This window comes from Oncorhynchus masou, chromosome 6 (assembly GCF_036934945.1).
Source record: "Oncorhynchus masou masou isolate Uvic2021 chromosome 6, UVic_Omas_1.1, whole genome shotgun sequence".
Lineage (NCBI taxonomy): Eukaryota > Metazoa > Chordata > Actinopteri > Salmoniformes > Salmonidae > Oncorhynchus > Oncorhynchus masou.
This window is the reverse complement of record NC_088217.1, coordinates 49,180,944-49,206,257: the sequence shown is the minus strand read 5'-3', so window position 1 is coordinate 49,206,257 and position 25,314 is coordinate 49,180,944. Positions and strand designations below refer to the sequence as shown.

General features: G+C 40.6%; 5 protein-coding genes across 7 annotated transcripts; 1 reads left to right on the top strand and 4 right to left on the bottom strand.

The window, feature by feature from the left end:
* Nucleotides 1–101: 101 nt before the first annotated feature.
* ghrh (growth hormone releasing hormone) lies at nt 102–3,774 on the bottom strand. Its single transcript, XM_064968936.1, has 6 exons — nt 3,585–3,774; nt 3,024–3,114; nt 1,211–1,312; nt 977–1,081; nt 479–607; nt 102–310 (listed from the first exon to the last, which is right to left on the bottom strand). The coding sequence occupies exons 2-6, from the start codon at nt 3,104–3,106 to the stop codon at nt 238–240; spliced, it is 492 nt and encodes a 163-aa protein (XP_064825008.1). The 5' UTR covers nt 3,107–3,114; nt 3,585–3,774; the 3' UTR covers nt 102–237.
* Nucleotides 1,308–9,128, top strand: cdk5rap1 (CDK5 regulatory subunit associated protein 1). Of its 3 annotated transcripts, none has more exons than XM_064968934.1 (13): nt 1,308–1,455; nt 5,097–5,200; nt 5,302–5,336; nt 5,445–5,545; nt 5,667–5,877; nt 6,040–6,160; nt 6,275–6,505; nt 7,010–7,107; nt 7,227–7,282; nt 7,448–7,578; nt 7,811–7,960; nt 8,335–8,475; nt 8,731–9,128. In XM_064968934.1, the coding sequence occupies exons 1-13, from the start codon at nt 1,344–1,346 to the stop codon at nt 8,851–8,853; spliced, it is 1,614 nt and encodes a 537-aa protein (XP_064825006.1). In that variant the 5' UTR covers nt 1,308–1,343; the 3' UTR covers nt 8,854–9,128. The 3 variants fall into 3 exon arrangements, with proteins under 3 accessions (XP_064825006.1, XP_064825005.1, XP_064825004.1); XM_064968933.1 differs by lacking the exon at nt 1,308–1,455 and adding an exon at nt 4,380–4,996 and having other exon boundaries at nt 7,838–7,960; XM_064968932.1 differs by lacking the exon at nt 1,308–1,455 and adding an exon at nt 4,380–4,996.
* Nucleotides 8,978–17,516, bottom strand: LOC135542176 (bactericidal permeability-increasing protein-like). Its single transcript, XM_064968935.1, has 16 exons — nt 17,434–17,516; nt 12,974–13,091; nt 12,765–12,879; nt 12,514–12,645; nt 12,005–12,160; nt 11,795–11,858; nt 11,575–11,635; nt 11,277–11,368; nt 10,995–11,171; nt 10,848–10,907; nt 10,505–10,672; nt 10,346–10,413; nt 10,212–10,254; nt 10,064–10,127; nt 9,369–9,445; nt 8,978–9,227 (listed from the first exon to the last, which is right to left on the bottom strand). Exons 2-16 carry the CDS (start codon nt 13,074–13,076, stop codon nt 9,186–9,188), a joined length of 1,422 nt encoding a protein of 473 aa, XP_064825007.1. The 5' UTR covers nt 13,077–13,091; nt 17,434–17,516; the 3' UTR covers nt 8,978–9,185.
* Nucleotides 17,517–20,062: 2,546 nt separating this feature from the next.
* On the bottom strand, nt 20,063–21,339 carry LOC135541145 (transcription factor HES-5-like). Its single transcript, XM_064967257.1, has 2 exons — nt 21,217–21,339; nt 20,063–21,098 (listed from the first exon to the last, which is right to left on the bottom strand). The coding sequence occupies exons 1-2, from the start codon at nt 21,337–21,339 to the stop codon at nt 20,940–20,942; spliced, it is 282 nt and encodes a 93-aa protein (XP_064823329.1). The 3' UTR covers nt 20,063–20,939.
* Nucleotides 21,340–23,634: 2,295 nt separating this feature from the next.
* LOC135541144 (transcription factor HES-5-like) lies at nt 23,635–24,464 on the bottom strand. The gene is made up of 2 exons (XM_064967256.1): nt 24,342–24,464; nt 23,635–24,223 (listed from the first exon to the last, which is right to left on the bottom strand). Exons 1-2 carry the CDS (start codon nt 24,462–24,464, stop codon nt 23,792–23,794), a joined length of 555 nt encoding a protein of 184 aa, XP_064823328.1. The 3' UTR covers nt 23,635–23,791.
* Between the last annotated feature and the right edge of the window lie 850 nt (nt 24,465–25,314).

Genomic DNA, 25,314 nt, shown 5'->3' with positions numbered 1-25,314 from the left:
ATTCTATCATACTCAAGTACTTGAAATAATAGTGCCTATACAATGCATTTGTTTCAGTTGGTAGAAGGAAGTAAAATTAATGCACTAGACTCATATCAAATCTCTTTGCTTTATTGTGAAAACTGGTTACATATCCTTTGGTACAATTGTTTGCCAGAGTGTATGAACTGAGGGACATTGATTTTCTTGACTCAAAGCTTTGATAGTAAAATAGCTTAATTTTTTATTTTGACATTGTCAGGTCATTAGGGTTGGCGATAAACACTTCTTGTCTTCACTTTGTCCTCGCTTACATTCACTACATAGAAGTCTGGAAGAGAACATTAAGTAGGAATGTCAGTTCAATCACAACTATGCATTTCCACGAGACACACTTCACAGATTACAATTTGGCAACGTGTATGCTCTGAAGGCTTACAGATAACTTGTCTGCAGTGAGATCATGATTTCAAAACCATTTACTGGGTGGGAACTATACCTTGGCATCTTGAAATTGTTTTGCTGTCCTCTGTAACTCTGTTTTCTCTGAACAGATGTCAGGTCCTGTTTGTAGGTGCCCTCGTAAATGTCTGACTGGCATTTCACATTATAGCTCCGGCCTTCTTCTCTGGGTTTGAAAAAAAAAAGAATAGAATGAGTACAGTATGAACATTTTTAGTGATTCTATACTTAATTATAAACTGGGTGGTTTGAGCCCTGATTGGCTGACAGCTGTTGTATACCACAGGTATGACAAAGCATTTATTTTTACTGCTCTAATTACGTTGGTAAGCAGTTTATAATCGCAATAAGGCACCTTGGGGTTTGATGTATGGCCAAAATACTGCAGCTAAGGACTGTGTCCAGGCACTCCGTGTTGTGTCGTGCTAAGAACAGCCAATAGCCTCGGTATATTGGCTTTATACCACACCTCTGGCCTTATTGCATAACTATAGTATATCATTACTGACAGATTGCATAAACAGCCACTACTCACTGTAGACGTTTTCCCATGATGCTCTGTAGGAATTTCCTGGCTGAGATTTGACCTAGAACCTTCCTGTAGCTGTTGGTAAAGATGGCATCAGCATGTCTTCCTGATCTGAAGATGGGAGGGAGCACATGATCATTTCATTGGTAGATGTCTAGAATTTGAATGTTCAGTCATTGCCTTGATACATTTTTGTTGTATAACAACAAAAGCTATTTCAGATTTTGGGGTGGCACTGACCGCAGTTCGGCTTTTTGCGTCAAGGGAGTGCTGTTTTCTTCCAGCAGTTTCATGGGATGCTCTATAGAGGTCATCAGGATGGACGTGTCCCTCTGACCAAACCTGGGGGGAAAACACGTCACATAAATATGGTATGACGTGTCCACCCACTGTGCAACACTGTTTGAATCAAAGTTGTTTCCACATTTCAACCCTCAATCTATGTGATGAAGTTGAATCAACTGAATTTGCAAAAAGTCATCAAGGTAAGGGCATTAGGTGTTTGATTTTTTTTTACCCAACTTTTAACCTAAATCCAATGACACGGTGAAATGTTTTGTTGAATTCACATTAGTTGACAGCTCATCCAAATGTAAATCAAAACTAAACGTTGAACTGACGTCTGTGCCCAGTGGGCTTTCAGACGCTTTTTGTGAGATTTCACTTAGATGAAGTTCGGAATAACAATTTCATGAGTATAACATCGATAGACCTGCATCATTATACCGAGAGCGTTGCCGTTTCTAAAAATACATATTTGGCTGTTTATGGAGGCTTTTTTCATGTTTTATCTCTGCAACTGCAGGACAAGCATGAGGAAGTGTAATACCGGTGCGGTAACTTTCGCAAAACCAAGTGAAATCGCAACAACAAAAATGTCTGGGCAGCTCTAATCTTTATAGGGAATTATAAAGATAACATTCAAAATAAACTGTCTAAAAAAATGTTATCGTAAACAACAACCATACTTCAAATGCTATTATCTTAATTGTAGTTAGAAGTGATCATTTTCAGTAGATGTGTTTTTCCGGATATGCAGAACAATAGTCTCATACTATGCCCCCGAATGCTGTGATTAATGTGCTGTGCAAATGTTACACATTTTAGTGACTAATCCAGACATCTTGACCCTTGTTAGCATAACAAAAAGACAGGGCACACTATGACAGGCACGCTGACCCCTGATAGATTTAAAGCATCATGTTCAGAGACAGACTGCTGGCTGCAGTTATTCTCTTTCTTTCTGCTCTCTCTTGGCAGTCCAGTCTTTGTCTGTTACTGACCACACCTCATGTTCATTCCATTGTTAGATCGTCCATCAGTGGGATGAAGCATTACATCATTTTTTTCAGCAGCACAGGGTGAAAATTGAATTCTTGGAAAGGGAGCTCACAGAGACTATTTATGTATACCTGGCCCCTGGTCAAGGAGACTGGGGGCAGAGTAGGGGGGGGGGTAACTGCAGTTCAGGTGTGGATCATTCCACTCAACAAGCTCTGCGTCATTAGCCTGTATAACAAGAGGGTTAGTAACATATTCTACTGAGGGGGTTTAGTTGCTGTTCCACAGAGATTGGTATTAGAACTCTTACACATTGGAGTGTTGTAAATGTCACTCAAAAGGCAATGCACACCACTACTGACATAGCTACTCGGGGTTCATGAAAAGCAAATTGATTCAAAATGTAATTTAATCATATGACAAGTGACAGAACTATATTGGATGCTCTAGCAGTAATCTACTAGAATCATAAATCACTCTTTCGTATTCAAGTTCATTATGGTTAGTGCGCTTTAACAGTTGCAATCATAATATTTAATTATTTAAACTCAAGTAGTATCAGCATGCTTTTCTTAGATAGCAAACTTAAAATGTATTATCAGAAACATTTTAGAAATAATAATTATATTGGACAATTGGTCATACAACCCATGTTAGATACAATATTTGTCAAATTAGCATGTTGGTTTATATTTTTGTCATTTTAATGCTATTAACATGACGTTAAATGTTTAAACAAAATTGCTATCATGCAGATTGATTGGATTCTTACCTAATAGATGGGTAGAGTGGGGCAACTGATACAGACATCACCAGACAGCAGAAAACGAGCAGTACAGCTCGATCCATCATCATGACTAGTTCTGGAAAACAAGAAGAAATGGCAAAGTTAAAATTACATTAGAAAATACGCTGAAGCCAGTTGGCCCCTGATCTGATATCACTGCAGTAGACATTGAGTTCTCTTGGAGAGGAAGCCTTGCTATATTGTTCTGATGATTACTTTTACAAAGATAAAGTATGGATTTTTCAGTGTAACTAAATTTAAGTAAATATTTGCTGAAATGTGAAATGTCTTTATCCACTACATGGGTAACTTTACTCAGGTAATATATATTTTTGTTTGATGTTCCAATAAATAATTAAAGCACAAACGTGTAGTGATTGCATTTCATTTCCATGTATGATTGATGTTAACAATAGAAATGTTATATTTATTTTTAAAAAGTGATTGACATATAGTTAAAAAGGTTACAATATCAATGTATGTAATCATATCATCAAATGGTTTTCTTGACACACACTATCAAATCTGAAACATAAAGATGGTTACCTTAAAGTTGCCCTGATTAAGCGTGAGTTTATTCTATTGGGTCCTTCTCCCGCAGTCCTTGATGTCAGTTCAGGTCATCATCTCAGAAGAAATGCTGGAACAGCTTTTTGTGGACATCACTCTCTGAATAAACCTTTTAAACCAAACCATCAAAGACACCAATGACATCACCTCTGATGCTAAACTCCCTCTAACCTCTCTGCCTGTCTGTGTGTCCCACTCCCCCCCCCCTCTATCGCTCTCTTTATCTCTCTCTCTCTTCCTTTCACCGTACTGGTTGAGGTATGCTTTAGATTTCTCTCCCTACTCTTTCATTGGTCATATCTAATCAAATCAAATCAAATGTATTTATATAGCCCTTCGTACATCAGCTGATATCTCAAAGTGCTGTACAGAAACCCAGCCTAAAACCCCAAACAGCAAGCAATGCAGGCGTTGAAGCACGTTGGCTAGGAAAAACTCCCTAGAAAGGCCAAAACCTAGGAAGACACCTAGAGAGAAACCAGGCTATGAGGGGTGGCCAGTCCTCTTCTGGCAGTGCCGGGTGGAGATTATAACAGAACATGGCCAAGATGATCAAACGTTCATAAATGACCAGCATGGTCAAATAATAGGTCTGGGACAGGTAGCACGTCCGTATAATATCTATATGTTTTATTTGTTTAAATACATCTGGAATATAATGTATATTAATGGAACCGTTTTTCTGTAGATAAGTACAGATTCCTTCAAGGTGCACAACGATGGCACTGTCACAGTGGAACCTTTTGTAAAATAGTTGTTTCAAGACGGACCGCAATATTGTACGTCCTTGAGGACGCGATTGATAGATGGCAGTTGTTTACACAAGATTATGTTAGCGAATTGCTTTGTGTACCGAATGACAACTTGAGGATTAAAACGACTTCAATAGGGCAAATTTAGTATTCAACCGACAAGTTCATATGCAGAAAGAATAATTATGACATACGAAAGCTGCAGCATCTGCTGAGTACAATTTCAGAGGGCTCTTTTTCAGATGTCAAGCCACTAGCTGGCTAACGTTAGCTATTTTGAACATTGTTTTCACATTTTCACCCATTGCAAAAAATGTCGCAGTAATTGACGTTATTATTTGACAAATATGAGAAACACCAACCGTTTAAGATCAATTTTTCATACTTTTGAACAATGGTTACCTAGATGGAGCTTGCAACACAGATTGTGTTGTTCAAAGCCAGTCAGCGTTCATTCAAACGAGGAGAGCAGGGCAGAAAAATTCAAGACTCAAATAGCCACAGGTCCAAGATTTCATGACTTTGTCAAGGGAGCTTCTATCAACAAACAGCAACCTGTTATCACTGATGATTTGATAGACACTGACAAGCATGCCTATCTTCCTGAGGACTCAGAAAGTGGGAATTCTAGGACAGGTTTGTGCACTGCACATTAACATCGCGGATTTAAAAAGAAATCTTCCATTAATTAATGACCGTTGAAATAATGCATGTTGATTTTTTTTTTTTTTTACAGTGTGTTTTGAAACCTATGGCTGTCAGATGAACGTCAACGACACAGAAATTGCCTGGTCAATATTGCAGAAGAAGGGATATCAACGCACAAGTGATGTCGCTGAGGTACACATGACGTTCACTTTTTAGGAGGATTAAAATGTGCATTACCAAATATTTCTATTGACAGAAACCTGTGGTTTAAATATACATTTTATCTCTTTCAGGCTGATGTTGTCCTCCTTGTTACATGCTCCATAAGGTAAAGGTCCAAGTCTTTTTGGGACAGAGGGAGGCATTTTTCCTTAAGTTTTGTTCACTGAACTTACAACATACTCAAGCAAGCTTTTCCCTGCTCTGCTTCGCACAGAGAAAAAGCCGAACAAACAATCTGGAACAGACTACGGCAACTCACAGCCATGAAGAAAAGACGCTTAAAGACCCGCGTACCCATGAAAATTGGAGTCTTAGGTGAATGAGTTACAGTCTGACTTGTGACTATGATACATTTGATGTCTCTGTCTGAACCGACACTCTAGGATCAACACAGCATACATGCTGGCTCTGATCCCCTGTATGTTTGTGGTCCCAGGTTGCATGGCCGAGAGGCTGAAGTCTGAGCTGCTGGAGAGGGAGAAGCTGTTGGATGTTCTGGCTGGTCCAGATGCATACCGGGACCTTCCTCGGCTCCTGTCTGTGGCCCATGGTGGTCAGCAGGCTAGCAACGTGCTGCTGTCTCTAGAGGAGACATATGCTGATGTCATGCCAGTTCACCACTCCCCCCAGGGTTACAGCGCTTTTGTGTGAGTGTCTCTCTGACTGTTTATTCGTCAGGTTAAATGTACTCTGGTGCAATTTACCATTTACAATCAGATGAGTTACACAGGACCCTAGAATTACATATAGGATCGAATACAGGACATTGACCTTGATCCTGCATCCTCATGTCCCTCTCTGCTTTGTAGGTCCATCATGCGAGGATGTGATAACATGTGCAGCTACTGCATTGTCCCGTTTACTCGAGGTCGAGAAAGGAGTCGACCAGTGTCCTCTATCCTTGAGGAAGTCCATATCCTGTCAGAGCAGGTAGGTGTTTTAAATGTCTCTCAGGTGTGCAGTTACTTCTCTTGTTTGTGTCTTAATAGACTGTATGCAGGCTTAAGCTATTCTTAGCATTACTGTGGTTTTGTTCTGTACCAGGGCGTGAAGGAGGTGACCCTGTTGGGTCAGAATGTGAACAGCTACAGGGACACATCAGAGGAACAGTTCTGTAGTTCAGAGCCAGGCCAGCTGAGCCGGGGCTTTAGGACGGTGTACCGATCCCGGCCCGGGGGCCTGCGCTTTGCTGACCTGCTGGACAGAGTGTCCCTCATAGACCCGGACATGAGAATCAGGTTCACCTCCCCTCATCCCAAGGACTTCCCTGATGAGGTACAAATGGAGTCCAAAAGGCAAACTGATGTTAATAGTTTTGGGATTATATTGTTATTCTAATAGTCTGTAAGATTGTAAAGAATGCACTTTGTTGTTATTCTGTTCACTGCTACACACATACACTAATCACAAGCAAAAAATGTAAGGTAAACATTTGACCATTGAAGGATATACTTAAGCAATAAGGCACGGGGGGGGGTGTGGTATATGGCCAATATACCACGGCTAAGGGCTGATCTTACGCAACACGGAGTGCCTGCATACAGCCCTTAGCCGTGGTATATTGGCCGTATACCACAAACACCAGAGGTGCCTTATTGCTATCATAAACTGCTTAACAATGTAATTAGAGCAGTTAAAAATACATGTTTTGTCATACCCGTGGTATATGGTCTGTCAGCCAATCAGCATTCATGGCTCGAACCACCCAGTTTATGAAGTAGATTGTTCTCAGCATTGACAAGTTGACATGGGCATTTTGACCCTGGTGTTTGTGTGTAGGTGTTGCAGCTGATAAAAGAGAGGGTGAACATCTGTAAGCAGATCCACCTCCCGGCTCAGAGTGGCAGCAGCACTGTCCTACAGGCCATGCGGAGGGGGTAATACAGCTCCTCTGTTTCAGCTTTTACTCTGATCTCCAATAGAAATGTAACTAGATCCATGGAAACAGATTCAAATATGTTTGTCGTCTTAATTGTGTCCATTTTGGAAATTTCAGTTATAGTAGGGAGGCTTACCTGGAGCTTGTGGATAACATCAAGAGAATAATCCCAGGTAGACCACCTCAACTTGTTTATACGTTGCTGTGAATTCAGGTAACCGCTGCAGACCGGTTTGGCTATGCACATTGGCTGCATGCCAATGGCATCTTGTGTAATGTGCTTTTCTGTCTTATTGCCATTGGGTCAGTGACGGTTCAGTCCTGTGTGTCTGTCTCAGGGGTGAGCCTGAGCAGTGACTTCATCTCTGGGTTCTGTGGGGAGACAGAAGAGGACCACCTGCAGACCCTGTCTCTGATCAGGGAGGTGCGCTACAACGTGGGCTTCCTCTTTGCCTACAGTATGCGGAAGGTCTGTTCAACTCAATTAATGTACTGGAAAGGATTCCACATGTTCTGTCAATACCATTGGTGTAGAGCATGGGTTCACAACCGTAGTTGTTGTTTTTTTTTCAGGGGCCCATAGAGTTTGTGTTACGAAATCCAGGTCCCTCTAAATTAGACAATATTTTCAAGAATAAATTAAATATAATTTATTGTGTTAATGCCGTATATCCTGTGTACACTGCTGTGTCCTCTCCCAGAAAACCCATGCGTTCCATCGTCTTCAGGACGACGTGCCAGCGGAGGTGAAGCAGCGGCGGCTCGAGGAGCTCATCTGCATGTTCAGGGAGGAGGCCACCAAGGTCAACTCCGCCCTCATCGGCAGAACACAGCTCGTCTTAGTGGAGGGAGTGAGTACCATTTTCTTCTGCTCTTGAAATAAAACACTCTCCTCATATCTTGGGCCCAATGCTTGGCCTTTCCACCTGACCTGATGGGGAGAAACTCCTATCCCTACTCATATGGTTACTATTAGCATAATGTACATGTTTAAAATAAAATGAATTGAGCCGTGAGCCCCTGCTCCCCACACCTCAGACTTACCCTGCATGGGGAAACTAGCAATTTAGACCGGACCTATTCATATTTACCCGTGGCATGCAAACGTAGTATTATAGCAGGTCGAGCCAATGATGATTCAAAATTTAATTCACATATAGGCAATGGTACTTAATTGTCCCACATCGTTCCAATATCAATTGACCTTGTTTTCACGTCCCCCCAGGAGAGTAAGAGATCAGCTCAGGACCTGTGTGGGAGGAACGATGGGAACGTGAAGGTGATTTTCCCTCGGCAGGAAGTGGCTGGTCAGCCCACTGACACACACACTTCCCCCATCAACCCGGGAGACTATGTCCTGGTCAAGGTACACTTTCATTCTGCCGTAGCTGTTTCATACGACATTTTCTATCACACTGAGTCACAGCAAGACTTCTCTCTTTCAATTATACTGTATGTATGACAAGCTTTGCTTTGATGGATGTTTATTTAAATGCTTAGGTCTTTTATAAGGGCTTAAGTAGTTATTTCCAAGAAATAAGCCATTTTAAAGGAAATCTGGCACCATGGTTAGAACTGCGCTGTTCCTGCCCTGTGACTGACTGGCCTGTCTCCCATACAGATAGAATCAGCCAATTCCCAGAGCCTGAGAGGACACGCCCTCAGCCACACTTCTCTGAGTGACTCAGCCACACGTTTACCTGACCACCGCCATGCCGGTCAACTGGCTTCAGTCGCTAGATAGGGTGTCTAGTCCTCTGTACCCTGAAAGTGAGTGTGAAGTGGACGTCTTCTGTGGCACCACGACGCAGATGTAACATCGACAAAGATCCAATCCAGAGACAACTGACTGAAGAAGACTTGTCAAATTAAAATGTAAAAAAGTTTTATTGTGATTTGTTTAATTATACAAATATATTAATTATAAATTGGACAAAAGTGGAATACTGCAATGATTGAATGATATTTAAGAATGTGGTGTATTGCTATGTGTAATACATGTAGATTTTTAAATGTTAATTGCATGTTTCTTTGGTTTGATTTGATTGTTGATTTGCGATGAGATTTACATGGCACTTATCCTGTGAACTGAACGTCTGTCCCAATCAGCATGTAGTCCTGAAGAGAGAAAAGCAACAGTAGTTGCTTATATAGGACACAGTAGTTTGCCAAATATAGGACACAAACACACTGTTTATAGTATAGGAGATAGCGTAAATGATAGATGATGGTAGCACAGAGCTCTTAGATATAATGTACCTTCAGGACCTGCAGCTGAGTGTTGACAAGGTTCATCTTTCCAATGGAGGGAAGGGGAAACCCCTTCTCTAGACGAGCTATAGGATAAAAACACAGTGGTTAATCATTGCAGAAACAGTTTGTGTCCTTCCACCAGTACACTCCTCAAAAGGCCCTGAATCTTAGTCAAAAAATACTTTAGATAAAAAATGTATTTTTCAAAAACGTGTTTTCCAACCTCTGGGTTAATTTAAAAAAAATGAAGTAACAGGATTGATGACTTCATCTTAAATCATTCATAAATCCTCTGGTGACAGGGGGATTAGAAGCTTGTGTGCATGTTTCATTAAAAAAAATATGAAATTATTAACATTTCTATTCATATTTTCACCATATTAAAACGAGAGTTCAGGGTTGACCTTAAAATGAGTGACAGACGTAAATTAATCACTAATCACATTAAATAAATAATATTCAGAAATGACTTAGTCGAAGCAACAAAATAACTAGGGTTTTACAATGATGATTAAACTTGGAGAAATTGGGGAATTAAATGGGTTAAAATCTTCCTAGAAGTGATAGATTTATTGAATTCTCCACGTGGTTGATATTAATTATTTAATATAACAGGCTTTTAAAATTCAATATTGGTGCACAATTTCCACCTAAATATGGAACAACTCAAATATAAATAATCAAGGAAGGAAAGCACTCACCGTTGACCTTTGGTATCACGGCCACTTTCAGGACCATCAGGAAGATGTTGTCAAGAGATCGAACCTGTTTGTGTTTAGATTCAGTGTGTTTTAGTGTTTAAAAAGCAAGTTATATTCAAGTTACAAGCTCTGAATATGTCATTCTTACCTGAAACTGTCCCACATAACTTTTTTCCAGAGTCATCTCAATTCTGTGAAAAGCAGACCGCATTCAATTCTTTTGGTCAGTTTCTGAAAAATAATTTATTCCTCTTTTGCACACGTGTAGACAATCACACTCACTTGTTCAGAGTGACAGCCCCGGCCAACTTCACCCCGGTCACGTACAGTCGAGCACTGACACTACCCTCCTGTAGTGAGAACAGAGAGCTTGTAGAGTCATGTACCACTCTGACAGTCTGACCTACGGCATTCTACCTCCTGATTGAGTGACTGACTGACCATGTTGAGGACGAAGAGGGGAGAGAGGGTGGTGTTGGGCTGGATGGCGTAGGCCGTCACGCTGCCACTGGCCTGGACAGTCACGTTGTTGGGCTCAAAGAAGATGGTGGGCTCTTTCACTGTCTTCACCAGCAGCTTCATCATCATGCTAGGGAAACGCTTGGCTATCTGAGCACAGGAGAACACCTTCACTCTTCTGACTTGAGAAGAACACTCATGGTATCCTTACTTAGATGTTTGAACAAAGGCATGTTTTCCGTTTCTAGAGGGACAGTAATGTCATTCTGTACTATTCTGAACATCGTGACGTAAAATGAAGACAATGGTGGGTTGTGTTTATCACCTCTGGAATGAAGGCCCCAAACGTTCTGGTGTTCAGCCGAATGGGAGAGCTTGGAGGGATCTGTCAGGGGAAAATAGAGAGGAGGACTGTATCACTCTGTAGATGAGTCTGGAACAAACACGTTTGCAATTGTGAAGGACTCCTCACCATATCATCGGTGATATAGAGGCTAAGTGCTCCAGCGTTGTTGTACACGAAGCCTGCAGAGTTGGCGGTGAAGGCTGACATTCCGATGTAGAGCATGTTGTTGACCTGAGGAGGCAGGGAGAAGGGCGTGGGGGAGAACGGAGGCTCCTGGTGCTTCCCAATGTTGTAGAACTCACCCTGCAGAGAGATAGAGAGAGAGAGATAGAGAGGTTTGACCTTTATGCCTCTTGCTTGTTTACGCCTTTCAACGGATACAATTGTCAGATAATCGGGAGTTCTCACCTTCAAACTGAAATCAATGGAGGCATTTGAAATGGTGGGTGATGTCACCATGGAATATTCAACTTCAGCATACTTGTCCACTTTGGCTAGAACTTCAAGATGGCAGAATATATATATTTTTTAAATCAATTTAGTACACAATAATGAACTAATCGATTCCTTATCATACGTTCTTATGTACAAGTTGTGTTTCGAACTGCTTTGCTTTATCTTGGCCAGGTCGCAGTTGCAAATGAGAACTTGTTCTCAACTAGCCTACCTGGTTAAATAAAGGTGAAATAAAACTTTTTTTAAATACCATTGAGAGTTTTGAGGTGTGGGTTCATGTCAGTAATAGTATCAGCCACTAGGGGGCAGATCTGTAACAATGAAACAGCGATTATTATTGCCAAGAGCACAGAAGAAGAATAACCAGTTGTGATTGTTGAAGTGAGTTGAGTCAAAGAGGAAGTGAGATCAGTCAGAGAGGAAGAGAGTTATTGGTTGAGTTTGCGGTCTGGCATTACACTGTCTCTCACCTGTTTCTGCAGAGCACTGTGCAGGGCCTTGTCAATGTAGGCACTGAAAAGGTTGTACAGCCAACTGGGAAACAAGAACCAAAGCACAAGAAATCCACATTGCATTCATTTCATGACACTGTTTGATTAGGCTTCCTTAGTCGGCAACATGCATTCTCACAAAGTTTTTAGTGGACTGGAGTTTCTTGTGCAGCTTTATAGTCTAGTTACCTTGCTCCACCATGGAACTTGATGCTGGCACTACCCACGTTGGCCACACAGTTGACACTGCTGACCGTTGGCCTGCCAGTCTCATCACTCTTGATTGTAATACTGTCAGTGACGGTGAGTCCATTCACCTCCAGGTCAAAGGAGCCACTGTCTTTTCTAGATTGTTACCGAGAAAATAAGGATTGTGGATCGAGTCCTTTGTTTTGTAGACAGACCCAAGAGAAAATTGTACACTTTTGTTCAAACCTTGTCCTGGGGGTGTACTGGGTGTTTAGCAGTGGAGGCTGCTGAGGGGAGGACGGCTCATAATAATGGCTGGAATGGAGTCAACGGAGGGATATCGACCATACAGAAACCACGTCTTTGTGTTTGACACCATTCCATGGACTCCATGGACACCATTCTAGTCATTATTATGAGCCGTCCTCCCCTCAGCAGCCTCCACTGGTGTGCAGCCTTTAGTTCCAGCTTGCTTGGAAAACTCCAGCTGGTCCCGAGGATTCACTTACATGAAACTGAGGTATCGGATCTTCCAGTTCCCATGCAGGCTGATGAAGGCATTAGTAATGCTTAGGCTGATTCCAGTATCTGGCACCAGTGCCAGAGCAGAGTACGGCAGTCCCAAATTCACTATCGTTATTCTGGAGGATTAAATGGAGTATTGTGAACACTGTAACATTTGTCAGCACAGTTGACGATATCAACAAAAATTTCCATGAGATATGCAGATCAATGCAATATATTGGATTTACTCCCTTACCCTGTCAAACTGTACTTGACCTTGCCAATGGGAGCAACTCGCTCTGTCCCAGAGAGGTCTGGGACCTTCATGGTCTTGAGTTTCTGCTGCAGAGATGCCATCCCAATTTGTTTGCCTGTGAACAAGACAGGATAGCAGGGGATTGGGACAGAATGATCACAACACACAAACATACTCATTTAGCTCTATTGCCCTTGCTTTACACCTACCATATTCAATGCCCTTCTCTGTGAGTTTGACCTTGACTCCAGGGTTGGTGGCCAGAGCTAAGGGGATGAGAGCCAAGAGAGCCAGCCAACAGCATGGAGACATCTTGACTGCAGTCACCTGTATGGAGGACAAACCTTCAATGATACAGTGCCTTGCGAAAGTATTCGGCCCCCTTGAACTTTGCGACCTTTTGCCACATTTCAGGCTTCAAACATAAAGATATAAAACTGTATTTTTTTGTGAAGAATCAACAACAAGTGGGACACAATCATGAAGTGGAACGACATTTATTGGATATTTCAAACTTTTTTAACAAATCAAAAACTGAAAAATTGGGCGTGCAAAATTATTCAGTCCCTTTACTTTCAGTGCAGCAAACTCTCTCCAGAAGTTCAGTGAGGATCTCTGAATGATCCAATGTTGACCTAAATGACTAATGATGATAAATACAATCCACCTGTGTGTAATCAAGTCTCCGTATAAATGCACCTGCACTGTGATAGTCTCAGAAGTCCGTTAAAAGCGCAGAGAGCATCATGAAGAACAAGGAACACACCAGGCAGGTCCGAGATACTGTTGTGAAGAAGTTTAAAGCCGGATTTGGATACAAAAAGATTTCCCAAGCTTTAAACATCCCAAGGAGCACTGTGCAAGCGATAATATTGAAATGGAAGGAGTATCAGACCACTGCAAATCTACCAAGACCTGGCCGTCCCTCTAAACTTTCAGCTCATACAAGGAGAAGACTGATCAGAGATGCAGCCAAGAGGCCCATGATCACTCTGGATGAACTGCAGAGATCTACAGCTGAGGTGGGAGACTCTGTCCATAGGACAACAATCAGTCGTATATTGCACAAATCTGGCCTTTATGGAAGTGGCAAGAAGAAAGACATTTCTTAAAGATATCCATAAAAAGTGTCATTTAAAGTTTGCCACAAGCCACCTGGGAGACACACCAAACATGTGGAAGAAGGTGCTCTGGTCAGATGAAACCAAAATTGAACTTTTTGGCAACAATGCAAAACGTTATGCTTGGCGTAAAAGCAACACAGCTCATCACAATGAACAGACCATCCCCACTGTCAAACATGGTGGTGGCAGCATCATGGTTTTGGCCTGCTTTTCTTCAGCAGGGACAGGGAAGATGGTTAAAATTGATGGGAAGATGGATGGAGCCAAATACAGGACCATTCTGGAAGAAAACATGATGGAGTCTGCAAAAGACCTGAAACTGGGACGGAGATTTGTCTTCCAACAAGACAATGATCCAAAACATAAAGCAAAATCTACAATGGAATGGTTCAAAAATAAACACATCCAGGTGTTAGAATGGCCAAGTCAAAGTCCAGACCTGAATCCAATCGAGAATCTGTGGAAAGAACTGAAAACTGCTGTTCAACAATGCTCTCCATCCAACCTCACTGAGCTCGAGCTGTTTTGCAAGGAGGAATGGGAAAAAATTTCAGTCTCTCGATGTGCAAAACTGATAGAGACATACCCCAAGCGACTTACAGCTGTAATCGCAGCAAAAGGTGGCGCTACAAAGTATTAACTTAAGGGGGCTGAATAATTTTGCACAACCAATTTTTCAGTTTTTGATTTGTTAAAAAAGTTTGAAATATCCAATGAATGTCATTCCACTTCATGATTGTGTCCTACTTGTTGTTGATTCTTCACAAAAAAATACAGTTTTATATCTTTATGTTTGAAGCCTGAAATGTGGCAAAAGGTCGCAAAGTTCAAGGGGGCCGAATACTTTCGCAAGGCACTGTATATATTCTACAATGCAGGTGAATTGTTTGTCATATTAGAAATTGCAACATTCTTCAGACATTTGGAGACTGTGTGAATCAGAGGAGACTGCGTGAATCAGGCCTTCATGGTCGAATTACTGCAAAGAACCCACTACTAAAGGACACCAATAATAAGAAGATACTTGCTTGGGCCAACAAATACGAGCAATAGACATTAGACTGGTTGAAATCAATCCTTTGGTCTGATGAGTCCAAATTGGAGATTTTTGGTTCTAACCGCCGTCTTTGTGAGATGCAGAATTGGTGAACGGAGGATCTCTGTATGTGTAGTTCCCACTGTGAAGCATGGAAGAGGAGGAGGTTTGATGGTGCGGGGGTGCTTTGCTGGTGACAATGTCAGTGATTTATTTAGAATTCAAGGCACGCTTAACTCGCATGGCTACCGCAGCGATACGCCATCCCATCTGTTTTGCGCTTAGTGGTACTATCATTTCTTTTTGAACAGGACAATGACCCAACACATCTCCAGGCTGTTTAAGGGTTACTTTACCAAGACGGAGAGTGATCACAATCACCTGACCTCAACCCAATTGAGATAGTTTGGGATGAGTTGGACCGCAGAGTGAAGGAAAAGCAGCCAGAATTGCTCTGCATATTTGGGAACTCCTTCAAGACTGTTGGAAAAGCATTCCAGGTGAAGCTGGTTGAGAGAATGCCAAGCATGTGCAAAGCTGTCATCAAGGCAAAGGGTGGCTACTTTGAAGAATCTAAAATCTAAAATATATTTAGATTTGTTTTACACTTTTTTGGTTACTACATGATTCCAGTGGGAGCTGTTGTCGGGATCTTCATGAAATGGGTTTCCATGGCCGAGCAACCACACACAGGGGAAAACGCTCAGCTCTGCCTCTGTATGGACAAATACTTCTTGTTTTGTTGCACGCAACTTCCTTGACACCATCAACACTTGGGGGAAGAAAGTCCCATATTTCATATCCTTTTAAAGAGGAGTTGCACAATCTTGGGCTTGGCAGTCAGAATGGCAAAAAAGGAAACTGAACTGGTATCATTATCTGATGCTCATGCTTAGTACCCCAGTGATCATCACTTTGGAAGTTATACCCTCTTTCTGTTGACTGGTAACTGATTTTGAATGACAGACAATCAGATAATGTAACCAGCCATGACAGTGGCCTTACAGGTCCTGATTGGAGCCCTGGGGGATGGGGAAGAAACCCAAATGGTACAATCCAGACTTGATTCACTTTAGGGCTCTGAAAGAGCTGAGTGTTTCTGTCAGAGCTGCAGATAAAGACACACGACCCGTGAGGAGTTAGCGTGAGCTGGGCCTATATTGAATTATGCTTTGCCTGAAATGAACAGAGGCAAGGAAAAGAAAGTAGACCGATTTGGCTTGCTAAATCACAGACATGTGACTAGTGCGCTTGAAGGAACTCGGTGTAGAGAGTTGGCTGTTTGTTGAAGGCCCTCCCCACTGGTATTAGTTTTAAGATGGCTTTTCAAATTGAGAATGTTGAAGAAATTCTCAAAACCCACATATAGACAGTTGCTCAACTACTCAGAGAAAAAGAGAGCACTTTTGGAAAAGCTACTTGGAAAATATAGTTTACCAAGATACCAATGACTTTATGCTGGGAGAAGATAAAGGAAAATGTTTTGAAGCTGTAACTTTCAAAATACAGAAATCATCCCTGTGTGATGCATTTTGCATTATGTGATGCTGCGTTTTGCAGAATGTGATGCTGCGTTTTGCAGAATGTGATGCTGCGTTTTGCAGAATGTGATGCTGCGTTTTGCAGAATGTGATGCTGCGTTTTGCAGAATGTGATGCTGCGTTTTGCAGAATGCAGAACTTATCTATCTTGAAAAATTAATTTGTTGCCAAGCAAAACAGTTTGGGACTATGTCAACAATGGACTAATGAAACAAATATGTACAGATGGTTTTAGGGTGGAATTTCCCTTTAAGCTACGCTCAAGCTACCCACTAGAAAAAGATAGCTTATAACTGAAGTTACTTTGAAAAAGTAGTTCACTACATCCAAACTACTTTGTGGAGTATTTTCACATCTTAAGTCGGAACTATTATAGAAATCAAAATGCAAAAACATATGTGAATGTGTAATTTAGCCTATTAAACACAATAACAATGTTTCAAGTGACAATTAAGCAGGTCTGATGCCAAACAAGAATGGACATTATTGCCTACTTCACATATATTTTATTTTTGCAAAAACATATCGTGTAGTTTCAGTAGTTAGCTACAGTACAGCGCTACATGGAAAAAAAAGTCATTAATTACTGATGAAAACACTACCTAGATTTGAAGCTACTGCAAAATGTAGTTTTATTACTTATAGTTCACTACTCCCCAACACTGCTTTTGACAGACTGTAGAATTTACCCCACTGTCTGTCACCCACCCTCTAGCCTGTTTACTCAGTGGTGATTGAGGAGTGACCGCTTTCATAAAATAACACCACGGCACTCTACAATAAATTTCCCATAAATACCTGCAAAACACACCAACATGGGTTATCTCATACCCTGACACTTCTTTAAACACGAGATCACTTTTAAACCGAGAGAAACAGTCTACATGGTATACAGTACCGTTCATAACATATATGAGTTACATTGTATTAGATAAAGCATAATTAGTCATGCACAACTCTGTAGTTACCTTCTGCACGAGTAAGAAAGTGGTGTCGAACTTCTGTTGTTGTTGCACCCTCGCTGGCGGCAGGGCAAAGTGAAAGGGGAAGAGAGGCACATGGCCTTTAATTCACTTCTCTGAACCAGGAAGAGTTGTTTGAGAAATGCATTTACTGAGACTACCCATTCTGTGGATAATGGAGAGGATGGAGTGAATTTTGTGCAAAGAAGGACAATCTAGTGAATGTTAGCTGTTCCCTTAGTTATGTTAACAGACTAATTCATACCATTCAGAGAGGGATTTGTTCAGGATTTACAGTAAAGAAAGAGTAAACAATGGAATGTTTATGAGTACCAATGGAATGTTTATGAGTACCAATGGAATGTTTATGAGTACCAATGGAATGTTTATGAGTACCAATGAAACCTGGTAACATGGTTTGATGCAAAGCCAACTAATAATTGCAGTAGTAATGTCTTGTAGTGTACCATTCCGTCATTGACTCTTATCAAGAACATTAGAATTACTGCGGTCTGGCTTTTTAAAGGAAGACTGGTATTCTTGCAATACCCTAAGATGTTGATTGTGACACTGAATAACCATCCAAGCAACCAAAACCGGCTTGTGGAAATGAGATATTTTAGGATGTAAAAATGGCTTATTTTGGTTACAGTAGATGGTAGTCTAACACCATCTGCCCATAATTTCTGAGCCAACCTCCGCATCAAGTCCATCTCTGGTGTCCGGAGTACAACTTGTAATGCAATTTAAACCATTAGGTGTAGGTGCTCTTAATAACCCATGATTGCTTTAGCCTAATAGATAATTTAATACATTATTTGTAAATATTGATATTGACTTTCTTGTTACTTCACTATTCTGCCCACCCAGATGCAGACACGTTGACTTGACAGGGGCAGGAAATTGACAGGTCAAGGCAGGCAGGAGTCAGTAAACCAGAGGTGGGGCAACGGTACTGGACGGCAGGCAGGCTCAGGGGCAGGGTAGGCAGAGGTCAACAATCCAGAGGTGGGGAAAAGGTACAGGTTGGCAGGCAGGCTCAGGGGCAGGCAGAGTGATCAGGCAGGCGGGCTCAGAGTCAGGACAGGCAAGGGTCAAAACTAGGAGATCAAGAAAAAGAGAGACTGGGAAAAGCAGGAGCTGAGACAAAATGCTGGTTGACTTGACAAACAAGACAAACTGGCAACAGTCAAACAGAGAACACAGTGGATAATGGGGAAGATGGGCGACACCTGGAGGGGGGTGTAGACAATCACAAGGATAGGTGAAACAGATGAGGGTGTGATCAGGATGATCTTGGTGACAATGGTAACAATATGTACGGTATAAGATTATTTCAGATTATCAGGCTTTAATTCAATGTAAATATCATACTAAGCAAATATCAAGATGACTGGAATGATGACTGAAAATACATGTAAAATAGGGATATCAGCAACAAACTAAAAAACAGTCATGCCTCCATAATTATGAATAATTATCGCTCTATAATTCATTTCACATGTCAAATAAAACAAATGAATGTAAACTCATTATGTATGGATAGAAATGTGTCTGAACTTGTATCTTACTTGCAGGGGCGTAAAGAACTTATATCAAAAATACTTTAAAATACTACTTAAGAAGTTTTTTAGGGTATCTGTACTTTACTTTTCTATTCATATTTTTGACAAATTTTACATTTACTCAACTACATTCCTAAAGACAATATGTAGTTTTTACTCCCGTACATTTTCTCTGGCACCCAAAAGTACTCGTAACATTTTGAATGCTCAGGCAGGACATCAATATTGTCCAATTGTCACGACTTCCGCTGAAGTCGGTTCCTCTCCTTGTTCGTGAGGCGGTCGACGTCGCCGGTCTTCTAGCCATCGCCGATCCACTTTTCATTTTCCATTGGTTTTGTCTTTGTTTCCCACACACCTGGTTTTCATTTCCCAATTACTGGTCCTGTATTTAACCCTCTGTTTTCCCCCATTGTCTTTTATGTGTGATTATTTATTGTTCAGGTCGGTACGTTTCCGGCTGGTTTTGTCCAGGTGCTGTTTTCACCCATGTTTTGTGGGAACCGTTATTGTTCGCACATTGGTACTGTTACTTTGTGCTATTTTCTTAAGTAAAGTGCGTTGTTCACTAATCTCTGCTCTCCTGCTCCTGACTTCATGCACCAGCTACACCCACCACCTGACACCAATTCACGCACTTCTCAATATAACACATTGTCATCCCTACAGCCTCTGATCTGGCGGACTGATTAAACACAAATACTGTTTGCAAATTATGTCTGAGTGTTGGAGTGTGTCTTGTCTGTCCATAATTTAAAAAAACAGCAACATCGTTACTTCTGGTTTGCTTAATGTAAGGAATTGATGTATAGAATTTACTTATGACAAGTACGACAATTTAATACTTTTCCACCACTGATTACTTGGTTGATTTTGAATGAAGCACCCAGAGGTATGTACAGTAGATTCAGGGTTGTATTCTAATGCTTTCTAGATCATTGTTTTGGGTCAATGTAGGCTTTCTTGCTTTTACACATGGAACATCAGAAATCAGAAATGTAACCATGTTGGAAACTTCTCAGAAGAGGAGAATGAAGTAACAGACAAGAACATTTCATTTGATGATTTGTGTATTTATTCAGACTGACTCACTGAGTCACATCATTGAATACCTTAATTTAAGGTAAATATTTCAACAGAAATAAAGTGATTAAACATCACAACAAGATCTTGAACAAATCTCCAAGATATGATACTCTATCAGAGTATAGGATACACAGTTACTGTCTTTATAAAATGCAATATAAATGTTTTTTTTAAAACAAGGTTTTTCAATGCAATATACAAACTATTAATTTAATGTGAGCAACATTTTCTGAAAAACAGATAAAATATTGTTAATCACAGAGTGATGATAACAGGTAAAATACCCAGTTTGGGTAAATAATCCTCACAGAGGAACATTGATGCTGTAGCTCAAGTTGATCAATATCAAATATATAACTGATACATGCTTCACAGAAGATGCTCAATACAATGTCAATGTGACTATATCACTACACAAATGTAGAGGCAATGAGTTTTTGTCTTATATATTTTGACCTTCAAAAAAATCAGTCATAGATAATCACAAACAGACTGATTATATAATATCTATTGTGGGTTAAAAGTTCTCATGGAGGAGCATAAAAGTTATTGTTGATCATGAATATAAAAACAAGATTAATATAATCAACATGTTTCACAAAACATTAACGTTATTTCAATTATCGATTTGATCATTTTCTCAGAGAACGTTAACTTGTTCAGTACAAACTCCTTAAAAACTCTTACATAAGCAGAATATGAATATATTTTATTATACTCATTACTGTCATGAAATTAATCTTAGACCAACATGGTCCATCCGTTAGACAGGAAGTGAACATTCACATGGACACACCTGGAGTAACCCTGATTGACAGGTGCTGAGCAGGAGGAGGAGCTCACTAGCTCGTTCTGTTGCTGTCATCTCAGGAAGCAAACTGTAATCTCAAGGATGTTGGCTTTGTCCAGCTTGGAGTCGGGCTGCTGGTTGAGGATCTCTGGAACCAGGAGACATTTGAGCTGCTCAATGCTGTTGTTGATACGATCTCTGTGTAACTTCTCCACCACTGGCTTTCTTAGCTGCAAGAAGAGACAAGGAGAGGCATTAATAACCTTATTCTGGTGTATGACATTATTGAAGCAGATTAACAATCAATCAAATGTAATTCATTTCCTTGAATTTGAATCTTAAGTTTACCTTGTTTGTCAGAGTCAGGTGCTCCTTAGAGTAGATCATAGTTGAAGTGATTGTAGGTACCATGGCTGGATCTCTGTGCTGTAGAGGTCTGTGTAGAGAGAATCTGATCTCTACTGGCTTCATCTCTCCTATATATTGTCCCAAATCTGCATATGAATGTGTGGGTCTTGGGCTTGTTGGAGTTTCTCACAGTCTGTAGCCAATGGGAGAGCTTGGGAGGACAGTGAGGAGTGTGGAGCTGCCACATGCTCAGTGTTCTTATTGCTGGGGGACAATGGTCACGTCTCAGGGGAACAGGTGGAGGGGTGGGGGTGATGGAGAGTGACTGACAGAGCGCTGTGTGAATCTGGGAAAGTGGTGACCCCTAGATCTGCTGCCTGATGTTGGGATCAATGACACTGACAGAGCACACGCTCATCATCACAATTTACACTTGTGGGACTGACGCAGATTCTCTAAATAAAAGAACAGTGTTATTAATCTCCACCTCTAAGGACATTGTTGAATGTAATATTCTGTATCAAAGCTTCATCACTGACTTAGAAACATTTTATTCTCTCCATGGATATGACTTTTGAAATTAATGAATGACTACAATATGGTTTTACTTCGCACATACCGGTAGTTACATTTAACAATATGATGATGTGTGACAATGTTTCACAATTTGAATTCCTGTTTAAATTCATACATATTTATATTTTCAGTCAGTCAGAATGTTTAGGAATATATACGATTTTAGTCAACATTAACAGGTGAGTGGATAGATACCAGGATAATGTATACCTTGGTTTTCAGTATTTTAGGGGTCATCAGTATCAATAGCAAGGGTTCTCTTAACTCAGTATTAGTAGTTATAAGGTCAAGCATTCTGGAGTTCAAACGTAGCAGATGTGTCCACTGTCTTGAGGCCACTGGTCAGTGTGAGTAGAGAGCTGATCTGAGTTTCCCACACTGAGTCCTGTGTGCTGTGATCAATGCATTACAAAAGCTGCTCCGTGGACCATTAGTGACGGCTATTGACTCTGTGTTGTACTAAAGACAGAGGCTGATGTCACGGACCTTCTGGATTCTGGAGGGAAAGATCAGCACTGGCAAGATTATACTAACAGGACATACCTTTATAAATAAATATTCCCCCTGTCACGGCATAGAACACATGATTTTGAGTAATCTGTTGAAAATGATTGTCTGTGATTTGTTTCATTATAAATCAATGAAGGGTTAACTTTTGTATGACTAATTGGAATTGAGAGCTGTTCCCTGTTTATCACACAAACAACTGAACTATGTAAACGTACTGAATACAACTCTGTCCATCATCAAGAAAGAGAAAGCCTATCATAACTTTACAGAACAACTATGACAGTAAAATAATAATGTTTGTCTAGAAATGTCTCTTAACTTTGATATTACTCGGTAGATTTTGAATGAAGCACCTCGAGATAAAAACGAATATATTGATTCAATTGAGTGTTGCATTCCAATGCAGTCAATATCATTCTGCATAGTCTTTGGTCATCATTGTTATTGCATTTTAATCAGCCACTTATTCTATGTGGAGTTTCATAAATCAGTAATTTAACCATTTAATGATGTTGGAGGATTGTCTTGGTCAAGAAAAGAATGAAGCAACAGACAAAAATATTTCATTTGATGATTTGTGTATTTATTCAGACTGACTCAATGAGTCACATCATTGAATGCCTTAATTTAAGGTAAATATTTCAAGAGAAATACAGTGATTAAACATCACAACAAGAGCTTGAACAAATCTCCAAGATATGATACTCTATCAGAGTATAGGATACACAGTTACTGTCTCTATAAAATACAAAATAATTGTTTAAAATAAACAAGGGTTTTTCAATTAGACATTTCTTTCTCCCATTTGCAATAAACACATTATTCAAATAACATGATCGATAATTTCACAAATGAAGTTCGATCTTTAAACAAATCAAATATTGTTTATCACAGAGTGATGATAACAGGTATAATACCCAGTTTGGGTAAATAATCCTCACGGAGGAACATTGATGCTATAGCTCAAGTTGATCAATATCAAATATATAACTGATACATGCTTCACAGAAGATGCTCAATACAATGTCAATATGACTATATCACTACACAAATGTAGTGGTAAAAAATTACTCAAATTTTTAGACCATAAAAACAGATTATTCAAATACAATCACTAACAGATTGATGATATAGCATCCATTTTGGGTTAGAAGTTCTCATAGAGAACCATTAGTTATTGTTGATCATGAATATAAACACATGATCAATATAATCTACATGTTTCACAAAACATAAAGGTTATGATGCTTTCAATTAACACTACAAAAATGTAGTTTTCAAAGATCAGATTGTTTTCTAGGAAAATGTTTTTAACTTCAGTACAACTGAAATGAAAAGTCTCAATCACAGCAAGACTTTAAAAAACTCCTGCATAAGCAGAAAACAAAGAAGATATTTTCTTATACTTATTACTGTCCATGAAATTAATCTGAGACCAACATGGTCCATCCATTGTGTTTGTCTGAGTGGAGCTCCAAACTGTAGGTCTCTACCAGGGCCTCCAGGGGGCGATGTTGACTGGACTCTTCTCTTTGCTGATGCTGTGCTGGGCTGGGGAGTTCAGCTGAGGACCGTCAATCTCACTCCTGTTCTTATCAGATGATGGCTGCAGGCTCTGGAAGTGGCTCAGCAGTCTTCTCTGGGACTGTGTCTTCAGCTCATCATTAGACAGGAAGTGAGCATTCACTTGGACACACCTGGAGTAACCCAGATTGACAGGTGCTGAGCAGGAGGAGGAACTCGCCAGCTCGTTCTGTTGCTGTCGTCTCAGGAAGCAAACTGTCATCTCCAGGATGTCGGCTTTGTCCAGCTTGGAGTCCGGCTGCTGGTTGAGGATCTCCGGAACCAGAAGAGACTTGAGCTGCTCAATGCTGTTGTTGATGCGATCTCTGCGTAATTTCTCTACCCCTGGCTTTCTTAGCTGCAAGAAGAGACAAGTAGAGGCATTAATAACCGTATTCTGGTGTATGACATTATTGAAGCAGACTAACAATCAATCAAATGTAATTCATTTCCTTGAATTTGAATCTTAAGTTTACCTTGTTTGTCAGAGTCAGATGCTCCTTAGAGTAGATCATAGTTGAAGTGATTGTAGGTACCATGGCTGGATCTCTGTGCTGTAGAGGTCTGTGTAGAGAGAATCTGATCTCTACTGGCTTCATCTCTCCTATATATTGTCCCAAATCTGCATATGAATGTGTGGGTCTTGGGCTTGTTGGAGTTTCTCACAGTCTGTAGCCAATGGGAGAGCTTGGGAGGACAGTGAGGAGTGTGGAGCTGCCACATGCTCAGTGTTCTTATTGCTGGGGGACAATGGTCACGTCTCAGGGGAACAGGTGGAGGGGTGGGGGTGATGGAGAGTGACTAACAGAGCGCTGTGTGAATCTGGGAAAGTGGTGACCCCTAGATCTGCTGCCTGATGTTGGCATCAATGACGCTAACAGAGCACACACTTATCATTACAACTTTCACGTGTGAGACTGACAGTCATCCTTCACATTAAAACAGATGCTGCTGCCCATGTCCATTTGATTGTTGTTGTTGAATACCATTGTTTTTGTTACAGTGCAGGTTCAGTCACATTTAAACACTTGAAGATGGGTTTGACCTCTGATTGCACAGTTATGAATGTGCTATGGTCTGTTCCAGTTTCATTTCAAGGTATGGGTGCTCATCAAACATTTGGATCACAGTTCACAGGCTATCCTTTGTCAAGTTCCTCTTACAAATGTGTGTTAAATACCAGACCCCCCCCCCCATTCATTGCACTCAAGCTATTTAAGATAAATGATAAGACCATTTAAGTGGCTTCTAATTGATAATGATTGAACTGATCGATTATTGGTTTTCTCCACAGTGGGTTGGTGGCCCCTTCATTCGGGAGAAATTGCTCGTGGTAATGACTGGAGCTGAATATATGGAATGGTAACAAATCCATCAACACGTGGTTTCCAGGTGTTTGTGATGCCATTCCGTTCCCCCCTCAGCAGCCTCGTGGTTTTCTCATTAGAG

Excerpts from the sequence above, each read along its gene's own strand:
- cdk5rap1 (XM_064968932.1), top strand. The coding sequence starts at position 4,708 with ATGAGAAACACCAACCGTTTAAGATCAATTTTTCATACTTTTGAACAA. Across the intron at positions 5,546-5,666 it reads CATGAAAATTGGAGTCTTAG|GTTGCATGGCCGAGAGGCTG; the intron begins GTGAATGAGTTA and ends TTGTGGTCCCAG. Across the intron at positions 8,476-8,730 it reads GAGACTATGTCCTGGTCAAG|ATAGAATCAGCCAATTCCCA; the intron begins GTACACTTTCAT and ends TCTCCCATACAG.
- ghrh (XM_064968936.1), bottom strand. The coding sequence starts at position 3,106 with ATGATGATGGATCGAGCTGTACTGCTCGTTTTCTGCTGTCTGGTGATG. Across the intron at positions 1,082-1,210 it reads ACGCAAAAAGCCGAACTGCG|ATCAGGAAGACATGCTGATG; the intron begins GTCAGTGCCACC and ends TCCCATCTTCAG. Across the intron at positions 608-976 it reads ATCATGGGAAAACGTCTACA|AGAAGAAGGCCGGAGCTATA; the intron begins GTGAGTAGTGGC and ends TTTCAAACCCAG.
- LOC135541144 (XM_064967256.1), bottom strand. The coding sequence starts at position 24,464 with ATGAAGCCAGTAGAGATCAGATTCTCTCTACACAGACCTCTACAGCAC. Across the intron at positions 24,224-24,341 it reads ATCTGACTCTGACAAACAAG|CTAAGAAAGCCAGGGGTAGA; the intron begins GTAAACTTAAGA and ends CTCTTCTTGCAG.
- LOC135541145 (XM_064967257.1), bottom strand. The coding sequence starts at position 21,339 with ATGAAGCCAGTAGAGATCAGATTCTCTCTACACAGACCTCTACAGCAC. Across the intron at positions 21,099-21,216 it reads ACCTGACTCTGACAAACAAG|CTAAGAAAGCCAGTGGTGGA; the intron begins GTAAACTTAAGA and ends CTCTTCTTGCAG.
- LOC135542176 (XM_064968935.1), bottom strand. The coding sequence starts at position 13,076 with ATGTCTCCATGCTGTTGGCTGGCTCTCTTGGCTCTCATCCCCTTAGCT. Across the intron at positions 11,172-11,276 it reads CCATTGATTTCAGTTTGAAG|GGTGAGTTCTACAACATTGG; the intron begins GTGAGAACTCCC and ends ATCTCTCTGCAG. Across the intron at positions 10,673-10,847 it reads TTGGGGCCTTCATTCCAGAG|ATAGCCAAGCGTTTCCCTAG; the intron begins GTGATAAACACA and ends TCCTGTGCTCAG.